The sequence below is a fragment of the Bicyclus anynana genome, chromosome 18 (assembly GCF_947172395.1).
Source record: "Bicyclus anynana chromosome 18, ilBicAnyn1.1, whole genome shotgun sequence".
NCBI classification, from domain to species: Eukaryota; Metazoa; Arthropoda; class Insecta; order Lepidoptera; family Nymphalidae; genus Bicyclus; species Bicyclus anynana.
This window is the reverse complement of record NC_069100.1, coordinates 9,677,998-9,700,355: the sequence shown is the minus strand read 5'-3', so window position 1 is coordinate 9,700,355 and position 22,358 is coordinate 9,677,998. Positions and strand designations below refer to the sequence as shown.

The 22,358-nt window shown below is 35.8% G+C and overlaps 1 protein-coding gene across 2 annotated transcripts in view; it reads right to left on the bottom strand.

The window, feature by feature from the left end:
• LOC112053574 (protein FAM214A) overlaps positions 1 to 22,358 on the bottom strand; it is a 56,090-nt gene that overhangs the window by 20,412 nt on the left and 13,320 nt on the right. Inside the window, exons 1-2 of one of the 2 annotated variants that reach the window (XM_052887131.1) lie at positions 18,198 to 18,234; positions 13,800 to 13,849 (exon numbers count right to left, since the gene is read on the bottom strand). The exons of the other annotated variant lie outside the window; for it this stretch is intronic. Of the exons in view, the coding sequence (XP_052743091.1) occupies positions 13,800 to 13,849; positions 18,198 to 18,219 (72 nt within the window). The 5' untranslated portion in view covers positions 18,220 to 18,234. Of the gene's footprint in view, positions 1 to 13,799; positions 13,850 to 18,197; positions 18,235 to 22,358 lie in introns of those variants that run through there. 2 annotated transcript variants of the gene reach the window in all.

Below are 22,358 nucleotides of genomic sequence, written 5' to 3'. Positions count from 1 at the left end.
AACAAAAAAAGAATTTTCAAAATCGGTCCACAATTGACGGAATTATCGCTGGACATACATAAAAAAAAAAAAAAAAAAAAAAACATACAGCCGAACGTAGAACCTCCTCCTTTTTGGAAGTCGGTTAAAAATAAACATAATTGAAATATAGTTGGAGGTGCATGAACGGAACGAACCTACGCCCTCCGAATCGAAGGCAAGGTTAATTTCACTCAACTGCCCCATGTTTTATAACAGAGCATTAATTGATAGGACATTGATCAGACTTTCAGGCACTGGGCACTTGTCTGATACAATATCAAACTGCTGCTTATCTAATCGCTTATCACAAGGGCGTTCAGTTTTGAACGCTTGATGGCCGACATTTCTTTTTTTTCATTTTGTTGCCATAGGTATTAAGATCTAACCACGTACGGCCACATTTATAAACATGGGTTAAGACTTAAACCTCAGTTTTCTTCAAATTAAAGTGGACCTAACTCTACCTAGGTACCTCCTCGTAAAATTCATTTTACTTTTATTGAGGTTTAAATCTTAATCCATGTTTATAAATAAGAGTGCAATTTAATGTTTAACCGACTGCGCATCACAAGGAAGGGTTATGTGTTTATTTTACAAACTAGCAGATGCCCTGCGGTTTCACGCGTGTAGTAAATATGGGGATAAAATATAGCCTGTAGGCTACTCGGTAAATGAATTTTAATGTTATCAATTGTAAATTATAATATTGTATCATTTTTTAAAAGAGTTGACTATTGAGTTTTTTGTCGGTTTCTTCTCAGCAGAACCTGCCTTCCGAACCGGTGGTAGAATTTTTACAAAAAGTCAACTGACCTACTTGTAATAAATGTTTTTTTTTAATTTTAAAATCACGCAATCGAGTACTTTTTTATTAAATCGAAACAAACAGACGATAATTCTAGTCATACCACTAAATAATATTAGTTTCAGACAAATTAGCGCATGTTTTTTTCCTTCCATCCACGTAGATGTGAGATATGTATACATACATAAGAAATCCGTTTTGTGAATCATTATGTATTGAAGTTTGTGATTTTCTAAACAAAAACAAAACCTACTCGACGGATTTGAACAAAACTTGGTACAATTATTTTTCATACTCTTGGGCAGGTTATAGTATACTTTTGATCACGCTACAATCTATAGGAGAAGAGCAGTGAAGGGAAATGTTGGGAAAACTGGAGAAGTTATACCATTTGTTAAGCTTCCGTCGCCGTAGCGTAGGGGTAGGGTAGGGAATGGGTAAAGTTGGGTAGGGTAGGAGTAGGGAAGGAGTAGGTTAGGGGTAGGGTTGAGTCTCTAACCATCCCCTGTATGGTAGGGTAGTAGTACGGTTTCACGAGGACGAAGTCGCGGGCGTCCGCTAGTTATTAATATTAGGTATAAATTACTTAGGTATTCATTTCGAAACGATAAAGCGTCCACGATCCAGTTAGCACTAAACATACGGTTTTATCATTAATGTATAGAAATGATTACGTGTAGATTGACAAACACGTGCAAATATTACATAACCTGAATGTTTTATGCAATAAATTATGTAACTAAAAAAAATTCAGCGCGCATATAAACATAATAAATGATATAGGAAACTAGAAATCCAAGAATGTTACCACAACTGAATAAAAAAAAACGCGGAAGCGAAGTTCTATATTTGAAATCGCGCGTAATGTTGACAAACACTGCTTTATCTCTCTCTGATACACTTATGTGGGGTATATCTAACGCGCTCTAACAAACCATCATGGCCGAAACGGACCAGATGATCGCGTGTATAGAGCTACACGTTAATGAGTGGACATAGATAAGCGTACCAACAAAGTATGATATACATTGTATAATAATCATAATGATAATGTTAATTACCGCTGCTCAAGTAAACTTGTGTTACTACTGTAGCATCTACTTTAACTAGTTTTCCAAGCTAGAAGTAGCTTACTCTCTAAGGCTTCTCGACAATCTATCGTTATCAAAAATGAACTAGTTATAGGACTGTCAAGGGCTTATTTATTTTATTTTACAACTTGCAATTATGCCTACTTGATATTAATTAGTGGGAAAGTTCAGTATTTAAAATAAAGTCAGCTGACAAGGATTTTTTATTACAAATGCTAGGTACAGTAGTTGTCAAGCTAAGGCATAAGAGTGCCAACTTCATTAGCCTGAGATTTTAATTTAAAATAAATTCTCAACTAAACTCTGAAGAATAGGATGATAGTAGGACCTAATTTCCGTCATAAAGACTCCTATCTATCCAAAGAATTATCACATTCAACGAGAAAAGAAAGTTGTAAAATTTATCAAGACAGTTTAAATAAATAAAATCACATATCTTCTCTTCTCCCGCTTTGCTCGTGCTTTTTGATCGCACGTATCATCATACGTACGGATGTTCCAATGAATAAAATATTATACTACATTTCATACAAATGTATACCTTATAAAAATAAACGTAAAGATTACTTTGAAATGCCCAATTTTGTAATATTCGTAATATTTGTTAATGTTAAACAAAATAATGAATTTTGTCAAAATTCGAATTTCAAATTGAAATAAACAGTCAGAAAAAATGTTAAATAAAAATGTCGTAGTTGGAATTGACAAGAGATACTTTTTATCGGTATAACTGTTACGATAACGTTACACGAGCAAAAGAGATAAATATATATACGTAAACCTAATAGTACAACGTCTCATGCACCACGTTAACGATGAAACATGTTTGACCAACTTGCTTGTCAAACATGACTTTTTCATTAGGCAATGTTTGACAATCGCTTTAAACAAAGCCGCAGATGATCAAATTGTTTGACAAATACGGTGATTTCACATAAAGTTGTGATCGTTTACGAGGTCCCCGATTAAGTTGCACAATGCACATAGACGGCACACACACTCGCACAATGATAATTTTATATCATAGATAAGTTACGTCCTTACCAAATCACCGCAAAAATTGATCCGAATTTAGTGACTCCACTGCACACATGCACAATTTTGTCTTTAATTCCATTATATCTATAAATAGTTTTTACACTTCCTGAACACACAACTCGACATTGTAGACGATATTTAGGTATTATTTGTTTAAATAACTTAATAAGCGACTAAATGAAATTAGGTCAATTTTCCACATTTGTCCGCCTCAGTTTTGATGCACTGGTGCCCTATCTCTAGTTTAAAATATCATTGCACATACATATAATATGACCATTGAGCATCAACTACATGACGCAAGTTGTGGGTATTCTATCCAGATGAAATAACATATCACTGTGCTTTATTAAATTACAATTTGTCCGAGTTCATTCCGCGTGGAGTTCTATTTTTTTTTTGTGGGTAATGTTTTTATGGGACAATTTCCATGAAACATAGCCAAGCTAAGCTTCCCTGCAAACAACATTTAATAATTTTGAAGATTTGTATTTGTGACAGACGTAATAATAGTTAGTATTAAAACTACTAAAGTGCCACCCAAATCCGTCCAGCCGTTTCAACTCCAATATTTTTTGGCTGTTTGATTGTATTTTTCAAATCCAATAACATATAATCAAACACCCAAACCCATTCATGTTTTGATCAGAATTTCGGAATGTCTGCAATTTACCTTATTTTAAATTTTCACTAGTAAGTTTGTTTATTTATGTGTTTGGTTTACAAAAGAAAGTTTTTAAGAGAGGTAGGTGATGGGCTATGGAATTGATATTGATATATTGATATTGGTATGGTATTACAAAAAGAAAAAGAATTAATTGGACTTGGAGAACGTTCGTTGTGTGTCGCTATGAGTAGGTACGCAGGCAAAATGACAGAGGTCAAGTACAGTTGCACAGAGTAGAACTACACTAGATGTTCTGTCAAATAGTACAGAGTAATGTGTAGACAGAGGCATTGTTTATACATTTCTAACACTGGCCCTTAAACAAAGCTTTTACAATAAACACTACACATTATTGCACACAAACATCAAAACAACAAGTTCAATGACTATAGAATTACATTAGAATAATAATGTTTACAATAATCCAAAAACTAAACTAAGTACATAACATATTCTTAGTTAGACCAAGTTCATTAACAAACTTAACAGTTTTACATTGAGTTAATGGTTTTGTTAAAATGTCAGCTATCATGTTATCTGTTGAAACATAACATAAGTTAATAACACCTTTGTTAACATTTTCTCTAATAAAATGATGCCTGACATCAATATGTTTAGTTCGAGAATGATACATAGCATTGGTACATAACTTCTGAGCAGATTGACTATCATTATACATATATATTGTACAGTTTATACCTAAATATTCAAAAAGAAAAGTTCTTACAAATAATGCCTCCTTACAGGCATCAGACAAAGCCATGTACTCAGCCTCAGTACTGGAAAGAGCAACTGTCTTTTGTTTCCTACTTTCCCACGATATTGGGGATTTACCTAGTTTAAACATAAATCCAGTAAACGACTTACGATCTAACTCGTTGGAAGCCCAATCAGCATCTACATATGCACTAATTTCCATATTACTTTTGACATAGCTAAGACAATAATCAATGGTACCTTTCAAGTAACGAAGTACACGTTTAGCAGCCTTCCAATGAATTTCATTAAAACAATTATTAAACTGACTCAAAATACTCACTGCGTTTGCAATATCTGGTCTAGTACAAACAACAATATACATTAAACAACCTAACAGTTCTCTGTAAGGTAAGTTAACCGTATTATTATTACATTTTATAAGTTTTAAGCCTGTCTCCATAGGAGTAGCAGCTGGTTTGCAATCTGACAAATTAAAACGTTCTAGCACCCTACGAATGTAGTCTGACTGATCCAGAGAATATATACCATCCTTCCTGCATAATCTCATGCCAAGTATATGATGAGCTGGTCCTAGATCCTTCATCTCAAATTGAATCATAAGCTGTTGCTTAATAATAGGCTTTTCCTTCTTATTATTAGTAAACAAAATAATATCATCCACATATAGAGCTATGACAGTTATAGTTTCATCGTGATTCCTTATGAATACACATGGTTCAGAAGAAAACCTTTTAAAATTCATTTTATCTATTAAAACAGTATTAATTTTGTCATACCAACTCTTAGAAGCCTGTTTAAGACCATAAATTGCTTTATTCAAACGATAAACCATGTTGGTTTTTTCTTTATTTATAAAACCTTCTGGTTGTTCCATATAGATGGTTTCTTTAAGGTCACCGTTAAGGAAAGCTGTCTTAACATCAAGATGATCTATTTCCATATTTTTCTCTGCAGCTAAAGCAAGCAAAATTCTTATTGTTGAATATCTTACTACTGGTGAAAATGTGTCAAAGTAGTTTACACCATATTTTTGTGTATATCCTTTGGCAACTAATCTCGCTTTGTATCTCAAAACCTCACCATTCAACCCTCTCTTTCTTTTGAATACCCATCTGCATTTGACAGGTTTTTGACCCTTCGGCAACTCAGTTAAGGTCCAACATTTATTGTCTATAAAGGACTTATACTCATCTGACATAGCTCCTCTCCACATCTCGGAATCTTTACTATGCAAGGCTTCAGCTGCAGTTTCTGGTTCATCATTGAAACAGCTCTCGCTGGTCAAGCACGCAGACTGCATTACGAGATTTGCTTCAAAGTAAGATTCCTGCGAGTCGTCAGATGTGTCAAGCGTCGTATCACCTGGAATGTAAGTTTCATCGAGCGGATTATCTGAGTCAATACTAATGGTAGATATCGGACTCGTTTCTATATATGACCTAACAATTCCATCAGATCCCGCATTACTGGGGCTCCCCCTATCATCATGTGGAATTGCAGGTTGTGACCGGTCAGACTCATTTATTTGATGAGTGACTGATGATCTTTCTCTATATGAATCTTGTAGATCTATCTCCATGGTATCAGTAGATTTACTACATAAAGAGTTATTGTAAAATTCATTCTCCAAAAAAGTTATATTTCTGGCTTTTATGCATATCTTAGGATTATTAGGATTTAACAATCTGTATCCTTTGCTTTCCTCACAATAACCAACAAAAATGTATTTTTCACACTTAGCTTCAAATTTCTTTCTATTTTCTATGTGTGCATAAGCTAAACAGCCAAATGTTTTAAGGTGACAAATATTTACCTTTTTATTTGACCATTTATTCACAGGAACAGTGTCCTTCACCGCCTTGGTAGGCGACCTGTTCTTCAAATACACTGCAGTGTTCACAGCCTCCGCCCAGAAGCGCTGGTCCAGACCAGCGTCGAGGAGCATGCACCGAGCTTTCTCCACGATGGTGCGGTTGGCTCGCTCCGCAACACCATTTTGTTGCGGCGAGTGAGGCACTGTTGTCTGGTGGCGAATTCCATATTTCTTTAGAAATTCCTGTAAAATTTTATTATTATATTCTCCACCATTATCACTGCGAAGAACCTTGATCTTTCTGCCTGTTTGTTTTTCTACTAGGGCTTTATATTCTCTGAATTTGTCAAAGACCTCATTCTTTGATTTGAGAAAATATATGAAAGTCATCCTACTACAGTCATCTATAAACGTGACAAAATATCTACTACCATTAAAAGAAGCATGTGGCATAGGACCACATACATCAGTATGAATTAAACCTAGTATGTCACTTGCTCTATTAAGCGACTTCTTAGAAAAAGGCAGCCTAGTTTGTTTTCCTTCTATACAAGAAACACATGATTTGAAAGTTGAATTATCAAAATCAATACCTAGAACCATACCTTTCAACAGGTCCATACTTCTCTTGTTCAGATGTCCCAGTCGTCTATGCCACAGCTCCTGCGACACCAACTGAGATCTGGACACAGCTTCCTCGGTAGCTGTGCATGTGAACTGGCTAACACTACTTTGCTGAGACAAAGGCAAAGTACATGGCTTATCTAAAATATAAACCCCATTACAATGTTTAGCCACTGCGACAACCTTATCCCCATCTAACACTTTACACAAATTATTATTAAAAATGACATCAAATCCCTTCCTAGTCATGGAACTAACTGATAGTAAGTTGACAGTTAACTTAGGTACATACAAGACATCACTAATAGTCCTTAAAGTGTTTTGCAGAGAAATCTTCACATTTCCCCTACCCGATGTTGTTAATTGTTCACCATTTGCAACTTTTACTGTCACAGGAGATTCACTAACAAAGTCATGTAATATATTGAGGTTATTACACATGTGGTTGGTCGCTCCAGAGTCCACATACCACACATCATTGCCTAAATTAACTGACAGCGCACAAAACAAAGATTTATCCTTCTTCTCATCATTTTTCACTTTACTGAAGCAATCTTTGAACCGGTGCCCTACCTTCTTACATTTAAAGCACCGAATAGCCTTAGATTTTGATTTAATTACTGCCAAAGCTGAACTAGTGTCATCCTTCTCTAGCCTCCGTTGATACTCTTGAATCAACCTAGATCTTACAGAGTCAGTAGTAATCTTATCTGATGAGTTTTCTAAAGTCATTATAAGGGGGTCATAGTTTGTTGAGAGCCCACTTAACATGATGACTGCAAGGAAGTGATCTTCCAGCCCAGCACCTATATCATGCAGCTGTTGACTAACATCAGTAATCTTATTTAAGTAAGATTCCATGTCCGGAAATGATTCTAGTTTTAATGCAAACAGCGTGCGTAACAGGCCTAATCGCCTAGTTAGGCTTCTTCCTTCGTATACGTTTTGTAGTTTACGCCACGCTTCATAAGCTGTTTTTGCATTTCTAATGTGCGTCAATACATTTGGTTGCACGAGAAGGCAAACACGTGCTAGTGCTTTTCGCTGATCCTTGTCATCAGCACCCTTTTTTTGTTCTATATGATCCCACAAGTCCTCGTGTATGAGTAACATTTTTACCGTAAATTTCCATGTGCAGTAGTTCTCTGCGCCCTTCAGCTTCTCGATGGTGATGCGGTCCATCTTGAGGTAGTTTATAATCGATGCACGAAGAGTAGATATCCGATGCACTCCGATGCACGCCGCACGCCCACGCCGCAGCCACGTGTTGAGGTTATAGTGATCGCGTATCGCGTTAATATTACCGAGCCTGTGCCCATAACCTGATGGGCTATGGAATTGATATTGATATATTGATATTGGTATGGTATTACAAAAAGAAAAAGAATTAATTGGACTTGGAGAACGTTCGTTGTGTGTCGCTATGAGTAGGTACGCAGGCAAAATGACAGAGGTCAAGTACAGTTGCACAGAGTAGAACTACACTAGATGTTCTGTCAAATAGTACAGAGTAATGTGTAGACAGAGGCATTGTTTATACATTTCTAACAGTAGGTACTATTTAAAACACATTTCTAATAAAAAGAAATTCACAATTTGCCATGTTTATTTTTGTTTCTTTCTGTTAAATGTCAGTGTAGAACGGAAATGTTAGTCAATAATCGCGCAAAAGTACTAGGAGTACATAACCATCGAGGAGGTTAATGGAAATACAGCCCTTCAAATACTGGACTAATAGAACATTCGACTCTATTTCCTATTACATAAAGTTCAAGTTCAATGAAACGCAGTACAATTTCAACACTCATATTGTTTTCCAACAACGCAACACAATACGATTCTTTGTCCGTGAAACTTGGTTGAAAACACCGTGTTCGAACACTGTGTCGACAGAGCGGAGAATTCGGAACAAGCTTTGTATGGAAATCTTACTCGTGTCGATACAACGCAATAGACATAACATTTAACTATAAACTTTACGACATAAAGTATTAATTTGGATATGGAACGCAATTTCCTGTACTTATTACCATTTGATATTGAGATAGTCAAGGTAAACCACTGCAAATATACCGATTAAAATTCAGACTCTATAGAAGATTAAATAGAGTTCAATTTGCTTTGATTTAAAAAAGAATATCAGACCTTTTAAAATCAAATGAAAATTCGAATGCACTTTTACGTCACTACCCCCCTCGCCCTTCTGACATAGATACGCTGTCGCTATGCTGAAAATAGAACGTACAATACAGCGGCTTTAGTATTTCCTTCAGTATTTCCCTAGAGTAGGAACGTAAGCGCTTAGATGGCTTACAGAGTCACTCATTAGCATTAACGCGTTAAACAATGAAGCGCTGCAGCGACATAAAGCCAGTGTGAGTCTAATAATAGAGTTATAACTGCATCGACGTATTGGCTTGGCGACGTGTTGTCTAGCTAGACAGGTTTTGTCTATGATCTGTTTGACGCAACTTCTAAACCTTGGCACTAATTTCATTAATCCTAATCCGATTTTTAAGTTTCAAAGCACTAACTTATCGATAAGACTAAAATGTTTAAAGGTCGTGCGGTCGTGCGACTTTGTGAGAATAATGGGTATGCTAATCGAATTTCAACTGATAATTAAAATACCTAAATATTAAACAATTAGCGGACGCCCGCGACTTCGTACGCGTGGAATTCCATCAATCTGCCCAGCCGGGGATCGAACCCAAGACCTCCGCTTTGTAAATCCACCGCGCATACCACTGCGCCACGGAGGCCGGCAATAGTATATTTAGTATCAGCATAGCACCCGTGCGAAGCCGGGGCGAGTCGCTAGTTATACTTATAAACCTTCCTCTTCAATCACTCTATCTATTAAAAAAAAAAAACTATTATATAAATTTTCAACCAAAAAAAAAAAAACAATAGGTAGATTTATTTAATCAGACGTTCAATATGCGTTTGTTGATTAATTACTATAAAAACATCGACAACCGATAAACAATCCGACTCGACCAGTTTTTGCAACTAAATAGTAATACCTAGTATCTTAATTGTTATATCGTTTAAAAAAAAGGTATATACCTATATACCTCCTCGTATTGCTATCTAAGAACTCCGCATTTGTCCCCATGGAATTCACTTTTGAAGTGATAACTTCTTAGGGAAGTGTACACCGCTTTGTAACGTTACGCGTTACGGCGCCACTCTGTCTGGCTTCCCTTTCTCTCAAGCATACGGCAGCAGGTTTAAGTTACCACTTCTGTCGAGTGTCCCGAGACGAAAACCGTTTTATTTCGAATAACTTTTTTTTTTCGTTAAGTCCGATCTCAATCGAAACGAAGCCGGTATGCTCCAAGATTTGCTTTGTTACTCTACCGCGAAAACCATATGACAATACCTAGGTACGTTTTCAGTATCTGTAAATTCACAGAACATTTTGACCTGTTGACACGTCGGTCGACACATTCACTCTTTATGCTTGTATGGTGTCTGTGCGTCAGTTGAAATTATCAGTGTGTTAAGTGATTTTAACGATATAACGCACTAGCGGCTAAACGTGGGTGCGGCAAACCGCGCGGCTAGCCGCGTTTTCAATTTACTATGAAAGGCGAACGATCATTTTAGGTCCAGCACATTATGGAAAAAAAAATATGACGGAAAATCCTTTATTTTATAATAACCACCAAAAATAATTCGAATTCACAATTGCTAACATTTTCTGAAATGTATGGGTTATGTTGAAATCTTGGATTTTATAATATAGGTACTATCCAATGTCTTGGTTCTGCAATCGTCAGTCAAACAGAAATTAGACTAGTCTAAAACTGATATTATTTAGTAAATGACACTAATTTGGACATTATAAATTTCAAGGTTCATTCATCAAATCTGGGCCCATCAATGGTCAATGGTCATCAAAAATGGTCGGTCTCTTTTCTAGCGGTTAATTAGTGTGTACAATTACAAGCGGAAAGTGGCTAGCCGCGCGGTTAGCCGCACCCGCGGTTAACTGTTAGTGCGTTAAAGCGTAATCTTGTTCTACACGAACACAGTGTGTAATTACGTTTATGTGGCAACTGTTAAGTAAACATACATTTTTAACCATTCTAACTAACCCTTTTTGCAAAGAAGTCCAATCCACTAAAGCTTTCAAAATTAAATACTAGGGCACAATAACAATTTGGCAGTATACACGGGTTCTAACTAAATGCCACAGAATAAATAAATTAGTGTTGGAAACATTAGTTTACTGCGCAATAGGAAAAATAAAAGCTTCTTCATTCTATTACAGGATGACGTCAACCTCCCAACAATCATGAAGTCCTTGTACTTCTTAGTACAAATTACTACGACTTTAGGAGTTTCCGCGTCTATTTACAGATTGTCCTACTGCTTCTTGCAAAAAATGAGACATCATTCCCAGAATTTTCAAGTCACAAACGAATAAAAAGGATAAAAACATCAAATAAGTCTTTTGACTTCTGTAAGATTCGACGAAAACGCCTTTTATAGAATTACTTTAAGGAAGATCATAAGAAAATTTCCTTATACTCCGTAGAAAGATCAAAACCGCATTAGTCGGATGTTTGAAATACCTACTACAAATATATTAATGAAACAAAGATATAACACACCTGATGTTAAGTGGTCAGTGCAAGCTAACTAGAAACATGTATTTAACTACTTTAAACCAGCGTTAAAATACGCTCGTGTTTTTAAATTCTTTTTTCTTTAAACAAACTTACATAGAAGCTGCAAATTAATAAATTATTTTAAATGAAGTATTCTGCAGTATTCTTATAATATTACATGATTCATGATAATGATTCAATTTATCGTAACCACTACGTTGTAGGTAATGATGAAATTGTCGGGTTTACATTAAAAGTAAAACCCACTTCCGGTAGCATAGATAAGTAATAACTAAAATAGTAATTATTATTTGAATAAAGAACTTTTTGAATTAAAAACTAAAACTAATATATTATGAGACTAACTAATTATTATAGTACAACGAACATCCGCACCTTCTACAGTGAGAATATTCAATATTCATCTATCACAATATGTAAATTGTAAACCAAATTTCATGTTCTCATGTTAAATAGATTTTGAGTTATTAAGTAGACAAAAATGGCCTCAAATATTTCGTGTAAAGATACCTTGTCGCTTTCTTGCCAGTATTTCTCTCGAATTGGGCTGACGCTCTCCGCGCGTCTCGTACATTTTAACGCTAGTCAATGTCCTTATTTTCAGGATGCCTTGTTAAATGACAGATTCATATAACTTACAACACCTGTTTAATCCCATAGGGGTGAAATTTAGATTTTTTACCTCGTAATTTCCAAGAATAATTGAACAGTCTAACAGGGACTCAATATCGAGTAACTCAAACCAGGCGATAACTAGCGCCTCTCCCAGAAAAGGCAGTGAAAGTCGCGCGCAATTCGCCAGTCGCATAAAGTAATATAACAAGAAGTTTACCAGGATTGCATAAAACCTGAGCGGTAGTATTTCACATAAATCTGGGCCGTACGAAGTGTGCTAGTGAAAGTATTACGGTATTTACGAGACGCCATTTTGTTTCGCCCGTTTGGGTTGCCTTTCCATCAGAAATGTGCGAGGATGCGTGGCTGAATGTAATGGGATCGGTGACGGGAAAACTACCGAATCCCATCACTTATTGAAAAATTATAATAACAAAATCTGGGGTGCTATAGTGTTTTTCAGATAGCATGGGTACGGTGACAGTACGTTTCACTCTTGAAAGTTTGCCGCGATTCACGATAATAGTGCGTATTATGAACGTCAAAAGGCAACTGCCACCGTACCCATGCTATCTGAAAAACACTTTAGTAGGTACTTTTGGGGTCTGGGTGGAAACAATCTCAGAGTCGATTACTGCTGCATATTGCACAACTTTCAGTTATGTCACTACTTAAACAGTTCACACTAAATTGTTTATTGTATAGTATTTTAAAAGCTACGTGCCTGTCTTGAACATCCATACAATTCGTTGGTCTGAGATTCAATTACATCAATCAATATCTAAACAATCAAAAATTTCGTTACGTCAAGTGAGGATTATGACGTAACCCAAGATTCATTAGTGCTTGTCTGCGATCTCACCTTATGGTAAGTGGCTATGTAGTTCATGATAGTAGCACGCTACTAGTTACATGGCAAGGATACGAACTACAAACCAATTGATCCATTATCCAGTAATATTCAGCCATAGTTTCCCTATGGAAACAAACGCCGAAGCTTAACTACCTTAAGCTTAGAAACCGAATGTGATTCAAGCCAAATTGCAAAATTGATTAAATCTGGCATCGAACCCCTCGTTGATAAAGCTTTCACCATTCACCACGCTCCACCGAAACAACCTTATATTAGGACACAGAGCGAGCTGTTAAACTTGCCAGTTAACTAACTGAAGGTGACTTTTAAATGGTTAAGGTTAAAGTTACCCAGTAACTCCAAATTAAACGGATTTAATTGAATGAATTAATTTAAATATTATATTGTTTTACAAGTAGTTTTATTTAGTCCCGGCAACCTATCTTTACCAATTGGCATTTACATATATTTAGCATTTAATTCAGTGATGGCCGTCCACTGCTGGTCTTTCTTTAGAGAAAATAGTGACACCACGGTTCAGAGCCGCCTAAAACTAGGGGTTGCCTGCGCCTTTTTATGTCGGACCACATAGTGGAGTTGAGCAACATGTACCTATTTATTGTATGTATGGGCTGGTGGGAGACTCCAGCCGTGGCTAGTTACCACCCTACCGGCAAAGACGTACCGCCAAGCGATTTAGCGTTCCGGTACGATGTCGTGTAGAAACCGAAAGGGGTGTGGATTTTCATCCTACTCCTAAAAGTTAGCCCGCTTCCCTCTTAGATTGCATCATTACTTTACTACCAGATGAGATAAAGGATTAAAAAAAACTTAACACACCTCCGCAATAAAAGAATGAGTTATTTTTATGATAATCGTAGCAGTTGTCGAAAGACTTAATAAATAACTTGCCTCTTCCTCGTTGGGCGTTTCGTTCGACTCAAAAACACCATCGCACTCACCTGAAAATAAAAGAAATATATAATTATTAATTATAACACATTTATAAATTAAAAAATAAATGAATATATTTAGCCGATTTTTGGAAAACAGATAAAGTTAAAATCAAGTGATAACCTTGTCGCAGAATTTTCAGGGGGCATATATTCTTTATCGGACACATCGAAGTCTGGAAAATGGTTCGGAAAAAAAAAACGCCCCACTAGGGTTCACTGTACGTTTATAATTTTGTCCGACTCGCTATGAATGTCACACACAAAAAGTTTAAGCAGAGGGATCATTAATTTACATTTAATTTTTGAGCCTAAGGACCAATAGCTTATGGAACTAAACAACTAAATATTTATACAACACTAGTCTTCACCTCGCGGTTTCACTCACGCATTTCGCAGCATAAAAATACGGGGATAAAATATAGCCCATGACATTCACAAACATAGGCGTATATAGAGGGGGGGGGGGGTCTGTGCCCACCCTAGGATTCTAGGCTACCCTAGGAAATAATTCTAGATACGCCAATGCTCACAAATAACTGTCTACACTACCACAAACTTTACCTCTTTATAAACCGACTTCCAAAAAGGAGGAGGTTCTACGTTCGGCTGTATGTTTTTTTTTTAGTATTAGTATAGCGACATAGATGACTACAATCACGGATTACTCTATAGATAGGTAATCCTTGACTACACTAAATAAAGTGGTCTCTCAGCGATCGTTACCCAAAATATCAGTTGACATTTCCGGATTTTTACGGCGACATTGAGACTAGGATATTATAATGCACAAAGCGTGTGCGTAAACACATCACTAATAGTTTGACGGGACGGCACAACGACCCGACCATAGGCATCAGAACGACCGAGTCTTTACGTACTCTCGAGGCACAGAATATTAAAGTAAAGATGTGGTTGTTTATGGAAAGGTTGAAGGCACAAGAGCGCGTCGCAGGTCACCAATGCGCTGGACTGATCAAGTCAAAACCCCTCTTTATGGTTCACTCCACGAATGTGGTTGAGCTACTCTACGTAAGGCTTGCCACCACTAAATGACGACCACGACCACTTTGTCAACAGTGTAGCGACGAAGAAGATGTAGCCTCGGAGAACTTACTCTAGGATGCTACAAAAAAAATATAAAAGAAAACATCCACAACTAATAGAGAAATTCACAGACGGTCAAACATACCAAGGAGACATAAAGTACAAAGAAACTAAATAAACGCTAACCAAGGGCATGCCCTGCCCATCTGATTAGCATTACAAGCCCACGCAACGCCCTTTGTCCTACAGTAATCTACCTACTCGTGACGTCATCACTCACATTTATAGTACTACCACCGATGATGTAATTTACTATAGGTCAATAATATCTTCCTCCGTTGTCCATCCGACTAAGTTAGCTGGCTTATAAATGGCTCTGAAAGGCTAATCTACAAAAACATTAAACTAATTTTCATAAAGTATTCTTGGAATAAAGCTTATGTTGTTGGCTTTATATTGAGATCGGAGGTATGTAAAAATCTACACTAATATTATAAAAGGAAAACTTTCATGTTTGTAAGTTTATAGCGAATAGGCTCCGAAACTATTAGGCCGATTTTAAATTTTCTTTCACCAATAGAAAGCTACATTATCAGAGAGTAACATAGGCATAAATTTAATCCCCGAATTCCCTGGGAATGGAACACGCGGGTGAAACTGCGGAGAGTCCGCTAGTAAAATTATAAAGATGTCGTTTGTCCACACCAATGACGTCACGGCTCGTTAAATATAAATCATTTCGTAGCAACACATCCGTCATATTTTATCTACCGCTGACACAACCGAACCCACGTGTATCTTCTATACCTAGCACTACTGCTTCTGGCACGCAGCAACATAAATCAAATCACTAGGTACAGTGACTGCTAGAGTTATATGTATCGCAAAAGTCGTTGACGGAACAAGCAAGTTGAACCAGTAAAACCCAGCAGTGCTAATATGCGACCAAGTGAAGAGAAATGGACAAAATGTCAACCAATGACGTCGAAGTTGTCCCAGTCCCATCTCTTTCGTAATTAAAGGTATTTCCGGTTATTAGGTAAAATTTGTCTATTTATCTTCACGAGATATATGTCATTGGTTACATGTTAGGCGTATAGGTTGGTCCTTCACGTCCTTTGTATCCCTAATTACTTGCGACCGTCTGGCATAAATATAAAGCCTGATGTGAATATCTATACTATTATTAGAGGTAAAGTTTGTGAGTGTTGTGTTGTTGTTGTGTGGATAGTATATCTAGATCTACTAAACAAATTTTGAAATTTTTAACTACTAGATATCCAAGTTATTTATGATTGTCATATGCTATATTTAAAAGATACTCAAAGATTACGCCTTCTTTTGAAACAAAAAATCACCGGCAATTATGCCCTTCAGACCGGAACAGAAATGTTTGGGGATAGAAATAAACATGGCGGAAGTTAATCCCCTGACGTGCTTTGTCAAAATAAACCTAGCTACTTTCATACAAAATTTCGTTCCTATTAATTCCTTCCTTCTTATTCCGTCCACCTGCCCCATTAAAGAACTCTTCATGAGTCATGTCTTCAGATCCTGCCTTTCCAACCGGTGGTAGAGTCACTACTAACTACTCAGACAACTGTACTATGCGACCAATAACATATCTCGTGAAAAGAAAAAGTCAAGTTTCAACCAATAGCAGCGCAACCGGAAATACCATTAACTGCGTTAGAACAAAAGAGATGGGACTGAGACCATTCCGCCGCCATTGATCGACATTTTATCTATTTCTCTTCACGAGATATGTCGTTGGTCACACCCCAGGTCCACTGACGTTTTAATAGTGCTTGTAAACAGGGCCTACTTCAAATATTTGAATTTGGATTTTTTGCTGTTTTGATAACACTCCCATTATATGCGGGCGCCAGGGGGAAAGACTGCGCGGGTGTGAAATCGTGCGTGCCGGGAAGTGACGAGCACCAGTCGTGGGTTTTTTATTCATCACTACACGCCCCCCGGCCCGCGCGAACCATCGGAAGTTTTACGAACCAAGTTACCAAGCTATAGTTAGTCACAGGCTTTATGGGTTCATAAGGCCTGAACGAGTGAGCGAGCACGCTACACGGCTGTACCACTCTAATGAGTGACAGGCGAGTGAATCAAGCCCGCGTTATTGTGATGTGCAAATTTCACGGAGATTAGTCACGTCACGTGACTGCCACGCGACACGGAAACATGCAAACATACTTTCACATTCAAGATGTCGTGTAGATGATATAGACCAACGATATTTTGTACTATAGACATGGTAGGTGTCTACAAAATCACCTCATAAAATGAAGCGAATTTAGCTACAGCACTGAGCGCACACATGCACAATTTTGTGCATAAATATATAAGCACAAAAAAAAATTGTGCATAATTTTTTTTCCAATATTTCGTAGACTATAAAATCATTATTAAAACTGTTATTGTAAGTCAACCTTAAATTAATTGCAAAACCTTAAATTTAAACAAATACGCACGCAATGGAGTGAATTTGAATATAATAAATGAATTTGAATATATTGAATGATACAATAAAAAATATCAGAGGAAATCTAATGTAAAAAGTCGCAGGTCTACTATAACTCGTGCGTGCTAACTTGACTCCTGGCTATCAAACACAACCAATTAAACACAGACAGACATCATTCGAGCCAGGTATATATGCGGTGACGTAACAGTTTTAGATACCTATATAATTTTCCTACTCAATATATAAATTTAGATAAGCAGTCAACAACCCTGGACACTATACATAGTATTTAAAAAAATCCAATTATTGAAAGGCGGTAGAAAAGCTTACACAGCTTTATGCGGACGGTACATATCTATATAATACACAAGTACATAGAAGCAGGAAGCCTTTGTCGTCTGTACGTTGACCTAGGTTCGGTCTAGACTACATTTAGTCCCTGCGGCCCAGGCGTGCGGTATTCAGGTATAAACCCTCAAAATACATAACCCCGAACATCCCCAAGGGTTTGGGTGTATGTTATGTCCACAATGAGCAGAAGAAACCTTTTTGTTTTGGCATAGCAACACTTAATATAGTCAATTTCAAGCAAAATGAACACTGACAGGCATACTATTAAAATTTAAATACTTCTTATCAATAAAATCAAAACAGTCCGCTTGAACAATACTTGCGGTATATATGCAAAGGCACGTTAAATATTTTAATACAAAAAACAGTTTATGATTATTTTCTGTATGTATATTTGTTGCACGTTTTTCTAGGGAACTATTTTAATCATTACAAGGATAAAATTGGGAGTGAAAGCTAGTAAAATATAAATATACTTACTCCATCCAAACAAACAGAACATGTTTGTGGTTCGAGCACAAAACTTCAATATATCATAGCATAGCACCATTGATTAGGTATATCACAGACTTTATTACATACTACATTTTAAATATATGTATATACGAGTACAATAAATATTATTTAACTGGAATTATAAAATGAAAATTTGTAGTCAAAAAATACGTGATTTTTTAAATAAAAATACGTGATAAATTATTTTTTGGATTTTTTTTAAACTTTTTTATGTACGTTAATAAGTAATAATGCATTTTTTAAAGAACCTTGTCAGATCGTCGGTGGCGTCAGAAAAAAAAAATACCTTTTTGTGAATTTACACAAAAAGGTGTTTTTTTTTCTGACGCCACCTGTTAAATAATTGAGATACTTGCACTTTCATATTGTAGGCTGACTGCCTGCAATATGAAAGAGGGCTCCAAGTTCGAGGTTTGAAGAAGTAAAAATAAAACTTGGTATTTTAGTCTGCAATTTGTCAATCTGTACATTAAGTAATTTTTGAAAAAAAAAAGGCAGTGGTGGGTTGGGTGGAATACCAAATGCACCAAAATGGCTACTACTACATATTTTTCTGTTTATTTATTCAAGCAACACTCATAAACTAATGGACAGAATTTCGAGGGTAGATTAAGCTAAGCTTAAAGCGGGCTGTAAGCCTTTGTTTAATTCAGATATGGATTAAGAGCCTGTAATGGTTACACCTTTGTCATTTTAAGCTTTAAGTATGTCAGCTCATACTATTATTTTAGCTAAGTTAAGTAAAGCAGGCTACTATGGAGTGAGGAACGTGGTGTTCCTCACTCCATAGTGCTTTAGGAGGTAATAGGTTTCAATCAACAAACTATCTATTAGCTGTAGCATAGAGCCGAGGCAGCGCCCCATTCAGCCGAAGCCTTAGTATTAAGTTAGTATTAATTCTCATGTTTTTTTTTATGTTATGTTTTTTTGGCTGAATAAATGTTTTTATTATTATTATTATTAGAATGATGAATTATCGGGCTTTGAACGCGGCGACCGAATCAAGAAATTGTGTAACGAAAATAAACCTAACACCCAAGCTGCAAGTTAACACATTTCAACGTTATCCTAACGACTCAACTGGACATGTGGTGTGAAACTAAGGGGCAAAACTTATTAAAACAGAAATCGATTCCAGCTCAACGTAGACATATTTTTTTTATTTATATATTCTTTTATTTATTATTCTATTCTAAAGAAAAAAAATACTGAATAAATTAAATAAATAAATAAATATTCACACACAGAGTCACAGGACAGTGCCACAATCCCAGAGATCCAGACGAATTTATTTTTTTTATATTTTTCCCTGTAAAATATGAGAAACACTCAATCTAATACATAAGAAAAAAGTAATTTGAAAAAAAAACAAAATTCCACCAAGTTAAACCTTAAAAAGGTACATGTGATAAAAAGAAACTTAAAAGTCTTTATCTTCCTTTGTTATTTTGGGTAGTCAGGAGTTACCTATTTGTTTCTATCGTGCTCAACGGGTAGGTACCTATACCTACTCGTACTTAGTATGAGTTTGTTCACCCAAGCTGTGGCGTTGCACTTGGGTTCAACAACCACCCGAATTCTATTACACTATGTCCATTATCGTATTCGTACACTATTTGACAGATCGCTTCTGTTGACAAGCGAATGACAATTAGAAGGTAATCGGTGATTAATTTTGTTGCCGCGTCTTGAATGCTATAGAAAACATCGCTTCAGTAAGTCACTATAGGTGCAACACGATAAAAGGCCCGTTTTGACATAACAGAAAATGACGGCGGTCGAAAGTACAGTACTTTATCACAGAACATTATAAATACACCTGCGACATCAAATTCAGTCTTTGCGGTTCATTTACATGATCAAAGAAAAAAAAAACAAAGCTTATTTGTGATGAAATGTAAACCGAATTTTGAGATACTATTTATTGCCTTGGAGGCCTGGCTCCGTAGTGAACTTGGCATTCCAAAATGATGTAAACTAAACCTACCTACCTACTTATTAACGCGAGGAATTTTGTCGCTGAAACCAATTAAAAAAATAAGTTTTGTATTTTATACACATTAAGTAAATTAAAAGCCAAAAGTTAAATAAAAATAAAACCAATAATTATAACAGTAATTTAATACACTTAATGTAAAATTCATTAAAAAATAATCCGAACGTGAGACTCTATGGCCATTGTTAGCAATTGCATTAAAATTGTTCAAATAAAAAAAGTAAACAATTATTTTTATCAAAATAAAACGCAGTTTCAGGTTTTTAAATCGAACTGCGTATTATATTTAAACTATAGCGCGCGTGTGTAAATATAAAAAATGCGTCCATTAATTATTTCATTTCATTAAACTTTTGATAAGACATCGACGGGCAGCATTTTTTAATTAGTAATCAGATTTAAAGAAAATATAACAAAATACTACGACAAGGCGCGTTTCAATTAAATATATTAAAATAACTTCACCAATAAATTGAAAGGAAACATAATTTATTTAAATATAAATTAAAAGACATAATCCTGTTTTTTAACCGACTTCCAAAAAGGAGGAGGTTCTACGTTCGGCTGTATGTATGTTTTTTCATGTTTTCTATTGTTCCACTAAATAGTTATAAATTATAAAATATATATATATATATTTAAATTTTAGTTAAATTAATAAAATAAAACTAAATATAAAAAATTAAGAGACAGATGATTTATATAAATAACTTTCAAATAAAATTAATAATAGGTAAATAAACTATTTAATTATAAATTAATCGCGTTCCGCGGAGCACCAAGCGGACGTCTTAACAGCCCGACGACTGACACTAAACTGAACATATTTCAATTTGAAAACCGAATTCTGAGATCAGCTGTTGCTTTACACTTTGCAGACTACCTGCTTGTCTAGACAGGGTGTGCTGTGGGGGGTGCAATCTATGATATAAACTTTGAACTCAGAAATATATCTAGTAGAAAATTGTAATGGGAATGCATAAAATACCAGCTGAGCTTTATTACAATGCAACCTCATCAGATTCAAAGAATGGCAGAGCATTATGAGGTTATCTGTCATTTTATGTAAGGATCATTTCTATCGGAAGAAAAGGATGAAAGCAGAAATCGCTTAAATTTAATTAATTGTTATTTTTATACAAAAAAAAAATATAATATTAAATGTCATCCATTATATTATTTTTAACAGATCTTTTTTTCATTTTTAAATAATATATTTGCCACTTATTTTAAATATGACCAAAATTATTCGGAAGGACTGTTAGGACGTAGCGGACGGGGTTCGAACCTATGACCTCTTGGTGTTTATTCCGGCTCCTTTCTTGTGGAGCCACTCAAGCTTCAAGTTGATGACACTTGACAGAAAAAAATATTTTTTTATCATAAAAAAAAAAATTAAAGTTTCAAAATTATTATAAAAACAGTACAATTTTCCGAGAAACACACTTTCTGTAGAAATTGATGTTTTCTATAACTTAATAAAACACTATATGTAATACCTACATAAAAACACAATCGACATAAAAAGCTTCTCCTTTTTCAAGTCGATTAACAAAGAGCTCTTTGTATTATAATTGAATCAAGCAAAATCAATATGGACTCTTGACCTATAAATGGAGTGAAAGACACAGTTTACTGGTCAGTCACTTACCTACCTTTTTAAGTATTTATAAAGCGAACTGCACCGCGCCCCGAGTACGAGGTCATGATTCCTGACACCCAGTAGCGCGCACAAGGTTTTTGACTAGGGTAAGCACAAAGACAAGTTAGCCCTTGCGATCACGCCCGATGTTAAGAGATGATGCAGTATAACATTGAAGCGTGTTTATTTATTTATTCTACTTTATTCTACCCATACCTCTGGCGGTTTCTACGCGGCATCGTACCGAAACGCTAAATCGCTTGCGGTAGGTATTTTGCCTGTAACTAGTCACAACCGATGCCTCCCACCAAACCAGACCTGGACCAATTTATCCCCCACCATCATATCATATATAAAACCGAACCCATTTAATATCATTATTTTTTTTTTATAAAAATAATATTTGCAATATCTTTTAAATATGACCAATATTCCCATTCCCCTCCAACTAGTCGGGAAAGACTGTATTAGGAGTGGGTATGACAAT